This window comes from Meleagris gallopavo, chromosome Z (genome assembly GCF_000146605.3).
Source record: "Meleagris gallopavo isolate NT-WF06-2002-E0010 breed Aviagen turkey brand Nicholas breeding stock chromosome Z, Turkey_5.1, whole genome shotgun sequence".
NCBI lineage: Eukaryota > Metazoa > Chordata > Aves > Galliformes > Phasianidae > Meleagris > Meleagris gallopavo.
The window spans coordinates 6,021,864-6,031,466 of record NC_015041.2 but is presented as its reverse complement, the minus strand read 5'-3'; the positions used below and the strand labels follow the sequence as shown (position 1 = coordinate 6,031,466).

Here is a 9,603-nt window from a genome sequence, read left to right as displayed (position 1 = left end):
GGAGAAAAAAGGCTGTTAAGGCAGGGGAAGTAGGGGGATGAGGTATGGCAGAAAATATGATGACAGCTTAGTTTTGGCCCATAACAATAAAGGGTGAAGATCTTGCTGGAGATATGCTGTGATGACAGAGTGCTTAAAGGGAATAAAAGCTAAGCATGCTCTGAAGTGCAAAGTTATTATGTAATATCACGGCAGAATCAGGGCCTCCAGTGCTGTACATAGACTGAGGTTCATTTTCTGATCTGAAGAGCTTTCAGACTTGATGAGACAGAAATGGGTGTGTGGGAGGGGAGAGAAGGACAATACAAACAGAGTGATTGCAGAGGTGGTTGTTAAACTCCATGGTAGTTCCATGGTTCTGTAATTTCTTTCTTTTATACTAAAACTTTGTTCTAAATTATTCTTCTGTCACTAGCAGATATGATTTAAAAGGTTTCTTTACTTCCCAGCACTCAAGTCTTTGTTCACTCTCCCTGTTCCAGAATTATTACAACCTCAGTTATGCCAATTCAGCTGCCTGCAGCTATGCCTTAAAAGAAACGATCTGTGTTTTTTGTTGTTTTTTAAGTACTAAAAGCACACAGAGACAAAAACAATAAAGCAGTCCTTTCAGTTTGACAGGTTGGTAACATGGCAGCAAAGCCTGAGTGAAAGTCCAGTGAAAAAATAACATAAAAGGCTGAGTTACCAGGAGTAAAAAGGTAGGGGAACTGAGGTTGGGAGCACTGAGGCAGACTGTGGAAAGGTGAGGAAAGCAGGTGTTAGTCTCTGACTAGTGGTAAGTGAAAATGACCTGTTTAGTAATGAGAGATGAGAGCAGCAGTAACTCTTATTTCAGTAATAACAGCCGGATGGATGTTATCATAGGTGAAGCCAGGGTGAAAACTGCAAAAGAAAAATCTCTTATCAGCTCTGACTTAGGACAAAAGTTTGAGATGCTGATGTGCATCTCAGTATCCTGTAGCACACCGTCTCTGCTTGGTGTGTGAAAGACATGGTTAAGCCAGCAGTATTCAGCCTCTTTAAAGACTAGGTCCTCTTTAGCTCTTTATTACTGTTCCATAGTGCTGTTGAGCATAGATCATTTTGGTTAGTGAGGATGTATGTCATTACCAAATGATGCTGCTTTTCTCCCTGTTCTCCCATGCAAAGGCTGTCATCTCTGATGCCATTTGCCTGAAGATGTAGGGATAATAGTAACCCCACAAAACGAGGCGTTCCTTTTACTGATTTGCAGGTCTTATAGCATACAGCAACGTTACACTGCAGTGTGTCACACTAATTAGGAGGGGCACAAGAGCCATGAAATGGCTGCAAAAAGGCCGTTGGCTGACTGTTTGTTGGAGAGAGCAGGTCTCCTTTTGGCTTCTGTGTAACCACACCAAGGGAACGTGGTTCTGGTCTCTGGGTGATGGCTTGCTAGAAATACACTGACAAAGATAGGAGGAAAGTGGCAGGATCTGTTGCTGTGCAAGAGGTATTGATTTATGAGAGAAGATTAAAATACGTATGGCTCAGATAAATGTTGTCTGAGACTGGAGCAGAAGGAAGGAATGTAATGTTATTCAAATACTTAAGGAGTGTTTGCACCAAAAGTGGAGATGGCTTGTAGTATGAAACTGGGAGGAAGAAAAAACCTCTTTGGGTATCTGTAGCTGAGTATCAGAAACGTGTTCATGTAGTGCGTTCCTGTTTGCATTGCGTAGTTCTTCCTCCTACCAAACTCCAGTGCAACTATCTGCTCTTTTGAATGCTTACTCTTACAAGTGGTTGTGGAGTCGGACCCCCTAATCCTTACCAAGGCCCTTTAGGTTATGCTGTAGTCTATAAATAAGTAATAATGGTAATGATAGCATGAGATATATTTGACTGTGGAATGGCCTCCCAAGGAGAATAGCAAGGGGCTGATTGTTAGCAAAAAGTGTTAGGAAGCACACTGTAGGGAATTGTTCTCCGTCAGTGGGGAGATGGCTGGATGATCTAATAAGTCTTTTCCTTCTCTAGGTTATAATTCTGTGAAAACTGCCTCAGAGAATTCTTTAAAGTCTCTGATACCATAAGCTCTCTATTATGTGGGTGTAGGTTTTACAGCACTCCGGGAGGCTTTTGCTGAGGACATTGTAAATATATTCTGTTTTACATTGTGTGATGTATTTTAAATAAAAGACTTAGATCTTTTTTTAATTGCTTTGAACTATTCTTCAGTCTGATCTTTTTCTTTAAGAATTGAGAAACTTTGAGATACTTTTGGAAAATACAGACCCATTGCAGGCAACCTGGAGTTGTCCCAACCTGGAGTTGTTTTAAATACGTACAGCACTGCTTAATTTGCCTCCTCCTGTCTCCCATGGTGAAGTGTCAGTTCTGAATCCCAACCCACATGAACGTGAAATGAGAATCTCAGGCTAACTGGCACAGTCCCTTTGTCTCTGACTCCTTGTTTAATCTTTTTCATCCTCTTGAGTTTTAGGCTCGAAGATTGCACTTCACTGTGTTCATTTCGAGGAGGTTTCAGCATCTTGAGAAGTCAATACAAGGGATTATCCCCCAGGGTGTTATTTGGTCACTGAAGATCAGGTCACGTGAAAGGCAAAGGTCCTCTATCTTGGCTTTCAGGGAATGACTGCAAGATCAGTTTCTCTTTTCAGCTTTCATTTCCTATCCAACTAGTTTCTGTTGTTCATTGATATGTTCATCTCAGGCTTGCTGGGCCAAATAGCACGATGGCTAAAACCTGGATTATACTCTGTATAGCAGGGAGGGAGAGAAGGAAGAAGGAAGCATCAGGTAAGACCTCTGCATAGTGAAACAGGAAATCTAGTGACACAAAGAGGATCCACTGAACATAATATATTTGGATTCTCAAAAGGCCATTGCCAGGACTCGGCACCAAAGCACCCAGGTTTATGCAGGATTAGGGCAAAGTCCTTTTTCGTATTTACTGCTGATTTTCTGATAACAAGCAAAGGGACAATATTTATTTTTCATGATGCAGAAGAGTTGGTAGCAGAGTGTTTCAGTGTCAGAATGGTTATTCATTGGTAAATTGGAACAAGAAGTGAACAGTGAAATATTCTGGATAACCTAATGTTTGTAGATGGATAACCTAATGTCTGCAGAGTTCTTTCAAGTAGTCAAATGTCATGCATATGGCAAGAAACTCCAAAAACACATCAAAACTGATTGGTAGAAAGGTAATTTGCATAGAGAAGAGTGGTCAACAGTGTGCCTATTTGATGCTGAACTCAAGAGCCGTTTTTTTGCCATTTGTGAAGTCAGAGGCTCCACAGAGCTTCACAAATGCTTGTACATACACAGGCCTTGGTGTGCTTGCACTCTTGGTCTCTACTTCTCAAAAAAGAGATTGTGGATGCTAGAAAAGATGCATGGGACAACTAAAGTGATCAAGGGGATGGAGCAACTACTGCACCAAGAGGGACTGAAAAGTTGTTGACATTGAAAAAGACTGAATGAGAACACTAACAGAGTTTGCAAAATAGTAAAGGTGAGGGATAAATTTAAAGTAGAACTGTTGTTCATCAGATGCTATCACATAACTGCAGTCAATCCTTAAAAAGCATTCAGTGAAACTAGAGGACACGCAAGAGGGTGTCTTTCCATAGCAGTGAACATCTTGTGCTTGCTGTCATGGGATATTGCAGAAACTGGAGTATGAAAAATAAATTGGACAGAATTGTGAACAACACATTGTTGAAATGACAGCCAGGAATGTAATGTCCATCATCCCTAGTGTGAAAATTGTGGACACAAGAATAAAGATGGCAGAAAGAGCTAGGACTTAAGTTTGGATAGAGCTCAGCCTTTTTTCTATAGAGCTTAGCTTCTGGATGGGTAAGGAATCATTACAGCTAGTATTTTCCATACGACCTCACACTGTGTTGCTAGTGTGTTGTCTTCAGGTTTTGGGGTCGTTTGACCACTGAGGCCATTTCCCTATCTGCATGTGTATTGTCTGCTGTGGAAGCTGCTTTTATTTGCCCTGTTTGTTCCAATCAAGTAGAGATTTGACATTTGCTTTATAATAGCAATAAGCCTGGTTTCCTTTTCTGTAAAATGGGTCTTTTCCCTACCCCTTGAATGCGTTTTTAGCTGTATTTAGCATTTGTAAAATGCTTGGAGGCAGATGATGTTTTATGAATACAAAATAGTGTTGGGCTTTGTACTTGGGCACAATACTGTACCGTAATTCAAAGGCAATTCATGTAACATTAGTAAATCACTTTGAACTTTATGTTGAAAATATAAGCAGTAGTATAAAAATAAACCTTTTTATTTCCTCTGGTATATACAGTTAAATAAAGTAAGCCTATATAGCTACTAATCTCCAAAACCGTATTGCCAGTATGCTTTGTTGAAATGCCATCACCTTGCAGAAGAGACATTCTGTGTTTTGTACACATTTATGGTTGAAGAATAAATTTTCAGAGACTGTAAATGAAAAGATATCTCTGAACATAGTGATCAAATAATATCTGACAGTGCTTGTTTAAAGAAATATACATATATCTCACTGCCGGAGTATTTATGACTCTAATAAGTTTAGTTATTTTGCCTCATGGGGAAATTCCTGCTCCTTCAAATATCAAGCTTGTTTGGTGTTGTGCTGTTTTTATAGGAAGGAGTGAATGATATTATTAGTTAAATAGGACTGCACGATGTGGAAATACAATAGTGTGGTTTAAAAATTGAACAGCATGTAAGAAATATATTTTACCAGCAATGGGAAATAGACAAATATAAAAAATTCAGTGAATATCCCAAAAGTCTAAACAAATGAACAAACATCTCTGTTCAGGTGATTGATACCAATATGAGCTGATGTTCCCTTCAAAAACAGCATTTTCTCTAATATTCTGATCATCAACTGAGTTCTGTGCATCGTTTTGCATAACCTGACCATTTTGTAGGTACCATACATTGCAGGACCGCTGCCTCTGGTCTACCCATGTTTTTTGTTTGTTTGTTTGTTTTTTTAATAGAATGCTAAATGGTTTCATATGATTTCTCAGCAACCATCCTAGGAATAAGTGGTCTTATGGTTCCCAGAGCAACAGCCGCATTTGCGTCTGTCATAAGATGTGAGTGCTTTCCTTCCCATTCAGGACTGAAGCACAGCACAAAGGACGGTGCACTTGTGGATGCTCAGAGCGCTGTCTCCCTGCTGCACAGGCAGTGAAACAGAAATGCAGTGGAGTGTGTTTATTTTTATACTATTTTCTTCTTTAGAACCGGGACATTCAGAGAGCTGCTCTGAATCACAGTACTGTCTGGTGTTTCTTGTTACCTTAGTGATGGACTACAAAACTCTTATATATTGAGCGTTTGCAAACTTTACTAGATGCTGACTTAATTAGAAGCTAATGCTGAAAGTTTGCAGTATAATTTCCTCAAGCACTTTAGGAGCTGAGGAGACAAATTTCCAGAAATCTGTATTAATTGTACACAGGAGATTAGGAGAGTACTGTAATCGTGCTGAGCAATGCCTGACCAGTCAGTACACAGCTCTGCACTGAGACAGCTACAATGGGTTGATCCTTGTCCCTCAGACAGATTGGGAATCTCCGTGCTTTTCTGTATGGAGCTTTATTTGGGGTTCTATTTTGTACGTTAAAAAGAAAGGTCAATTTTCTTCACTGCGAGAAGAGCTTCACTACTTACCTTGGTCTGTTCTCTTTGCATCTGTTGCTACCCTTTTTGTGTGGTCCTGCCTTCATTACGCTTTGTACATCCACTGTTCATGTTCCCTCTCCTGATGGAATTTATGAAGATGCTTAGGCCTATTTTCTCCAAAGCCTAGCAGCTATATAACTCCTAGCCCAAGCTTACAGACTTGCACAAACTTTATTATCCCATGATGAAACATACAAATTTTCAAGTTCATGACAGTTACATGAAAAAATGTACATGGGGGAAATGCCAAAGCCAGACTTAGAAAAGATGTTTTCCACTTGGTTATGATGTACTTGCTGACTCTCCAGTAAACTAAGAAATGTAGCAAAAGGGTAAAGACAGGCTGGATTATCACTGTTTTTGAAGGGACAGTTGCCTGTCTCATTTCCATGCTGCTGAAAGGGCAAAACCCATAAAATAAAATGTACATAAGCATCTAGCACTAAATAGGACATTTGGTTGTTCGGTTGAGCGTCCATACATGAGGAATTTCTGTATCTAGCTTAATGTCTGACGCTAGTACTTCTGCAAAACATATGGGATTTTTTCCCATTTGGGAAGCATGAACAGCACAGGGACACTGTTGGCTGTTAATTTCCATAAAAAAAAAACACTCAGTATTCACAAGCCAAGTTTTCCAGAGCAGTCCTTATGTTTGAAACATTCTGACTTTGGGTGCCTGATGCTGCAGCTTTGACTTCACTGATGCTACAAAGCGTGATCTTAATCTGTTTTTACTTACTCATTTATTCAGATCATGAAAGGAATGCATATGGAATTTTTAGAGAAAGTTTCATTTCAGGAGTTGAGCGTTCGGGTTGTGTCTCTTTAAATGTTTGGATACAAATAAGCAGAGAGAAAATTGTCTTTGCAAGCTTCAAACCATTCTAGGTCTAGTCGGTTGCCTCCAGCCAGATGCTGTCTGATGTTGCCTAGACAAACTAGGGCAAGCCATTATCATTGGATTAAACACTAAATACCTGCAAGGAGCATTCTCTTTATCAGATAGAGCTCTGTTAGCAGAGTTCATTCACTTTATTGCATATATAACTGTGGTGTCAAATAGACTGATTTACAACACCTGGTCTTTTACATAATCTTCGCTATTTGCTGCTCTTGTAATCTGCCAAATCATTTAGCCTTCCTGATAGCAGAAATGCTGTAAAACTTAGATAAACTTGCAGAAGAAATGAACTCCAAGGTACTGCTGAAATCTAGGGCCTGCACGTTTACTATAAATGTACTGGCTGGTTTGGTTTCTCCCTACCTAATCTGTGATTAAATGTGGCTGCCGGAGAAATTGAAATTTTATGATAGCACTACAGTCAGAGGAGATAAGCATTTGTATGCTAGACTAGATTAATCTAAAAAGTTTTAGGTGTGGCTAATGAAACCAGTGTACGTGTTAACTGGTTTTCTTCAGGTTCAAAGCATCTGTGTATATCTGTATAGACTCATTCCAAAACGTTTTCTGCATGGAAAGTCTAATATAGCTGTGTAGCTGGTTTTCACTAGTATAGAGCTTGTTCCATTACACATATCTTAAAGTTTTTACAGGATACTTCCTGAATGCTAATATGAACAGCAGGCATGTATGCAGTGGTTTAGCATGGCTACCTGTTCTTCTGAAGTTCTTGGCTAGAGTAACTGTAAGGCATCATGTTGGAGCAAGGTTAGTAGCTGTTTGCACAGTCCATTTGAAACAAAATGAAAGCTCAATTTTTTGTTTTGAGTCACTCATTTCTGGCTATAAGGGGTGATTTGGACAGATAGATGATAGAAAGTCATGTAAAAGTGCAAAATATGAAAGAATTTTACAAAGTGAGTTTCTGATTGGATGAAATATAAGCTAGTATGTCTGGAGGAAACTAATGCAGACTGTTAAATAGAAGAGAGAGCACTGAGATGCAGTTATATTGAGTCAGGCTGTATTAGGAATGATGACCACCATCAAATTGGAAGGAACAATAAATATTAAAGGAAATGAAAGAGTTGACTTTTTGAAGCAATAAGAGCATAACTAACGATTGCCATTAACGTTGGCATTAACCTATCAGTGCCATGTTAATTCTCTGAGTTAAGTGTCTCAGTATCTTAGGTTAGCTTGTCATGCTCAGTTTTCTGACAGTGGTTGGCATGTAACTCTCACTGCTGGAGCTAATGAGAAATATTTCACACGGCTTTGCTAGTTCAGGGAAAAGAGTCACTTTACCTCCTGCTGCGCATGACAGTGCTGGACAACACAAGGAGTACTCTGCCTCTGGGAATTCCATTGACCTCTGCTAATCTTTCACTTCAACAAACTATTTTGAATGTTCACACTGGAGAATATTTGTGCTTAAGAATTCCAGCTGGCTGATTTAGTTTCACAGTCTTCTCAGTCTCCTCCTCTGCAACTCAAAGCAGGAAACAGCTTGAGATGTTTACTCACACTGTAGATGAAGTCTTTTTTCTTACAAGGCAGGGACCTTATGGGGGCCAACCTGTTACACTCATACCTTAGGTTGGGTGCTATGAATAATGTTCTCTGCATGTCAGTTATTGAGTGTGTGAATTATTTCAGCATTGGCAACATCAGACAGGTCAGTGCTAACAAGTTGGAATGAAAGGGACTTTTGGGTAAAACTCTTGAGTGATATCTCTTATATTAGAGAGCAGGCTCCCAGGGAGGCAGTGGAACCGGTATTCTTTAAGACATTTAGGTTTGGACAGGAGAAAATATATTGTAATGATCAATCCTGTGCTGGTATTTAGATCAGGTCTTGTCTTGTGTGAATATTAATAAGAAGCCTGTTTAAAGCAACTGCCATTATTCAGTGTGTGTTACTAGCTAACAGTGGCTTGCAACCTTCCCCCACATCTGCACTCACACTTAAAGGACAGCCTGAGTAATGTCTATCACCTTTGCCTTCTCTCATAGTGCCTGAAGTGTTGATTTTGTATTGCCTTGTTTAGATTATATTCCTTCAGTGCTTCCACCAGACAGACTCCATATAGTGCATAGAGATTTACTGGAAGCACGTGTAGTTTGTGGCAATAATAATAAAGTCTCCTGCTGTTTTCAAATCCCCAGGAAACTAAATCAAGTGTAGAGGTCTATTCAAAAAAGTGCAGCATGCATATAAGTCACTTTACCATTACCTGTGTGGGTCCGCCTTGTACCTGTACTGTGCACTTGGCTGTCATATCTCTGACTTCAGTCCTCAATCTCCGGAGTGTGACTAAGACATTACACACATCAAATGGAAAAGCTGATGAAATAGCTTAAAATAACCCAAGAACCCATGCTTTGCTCACCTCTTTTTTCAATACCTCTGTGTTGGTATTCCTCACAGGAACTTAGATAACAGAACTCATTCTGATCTAATGGACCCCATCAGACAAGTGTAGATCTACTTTGAATGGTGAAGGTGGAAAGGCGGGATTCAATTCCTACATGATGATGTGATGCTTAATGGATCTTCAATTTCTTTTTGTGTTTCTGTAGGTATGAAACTTCTCTTCTTGACATGGTTCAAGCTATGAGTCCAATATCTGCCCCAGGACACCACTACAGAGAATCCTATGAGAAGAACAAAATGCACACGCCTGGTCGTGTGAATCACCGGTTGACATCTTGGTGCCAGTCCCCTCGTGGTTCCAGAAGCAGAGCAGGAGAGTTAGAGGAGAGGCGGCTGCTGGAGGAGATTTTCTTCATTTGACACTGCTCTTTGGTCTACGCTCCTTTTATAGAATTTGTAGTACCTTTTTATTTCTGATTTGTTTTTAAGTACCATTTTTAAATTATTTGAGCAACAACAGATTGTTTTCCTTCTTCTAAAACACAGTTAATTACCATCTAGTTTTGTTTTGGATTTAGTAATCATGCTGCAAGGATATTTTGGGGATACACCAATCAGAAAGCGTTGAGAT

The 9,603-nt window shown here is 39.7% G+C and overlaps 1 protein-coding gene across 6 annotated transcripts in view; it reads left to right on the top strand.

The window, feature by feature from the left end:
- The window catches only part of KIAA1328 (KIAA1328 ortholog), a 177,017-nt gene extending 167,420 nt beyond the window's left edge, over window positions 1–9,597 (top strand). For all 6 annotated transcript variants that reach the window (XM_019610301.2, XM_010725189.2, XM_019610305.2 and 3 more), the window contains one exon: window positions 9,179–9,597. In XM_019610301.2, the coding sequence (XP_019465846.1) occupies window positions 9,179–9,392 (214 nt within the window). In that variant the 3' untranslated portion in view covers window positions 9,393–9,597. The remainder of the gene's footprint in view (window positions 1–9,178) is intronic.
- Window positions 9,598–9,603: the final 6 nt, after the last annotated feature.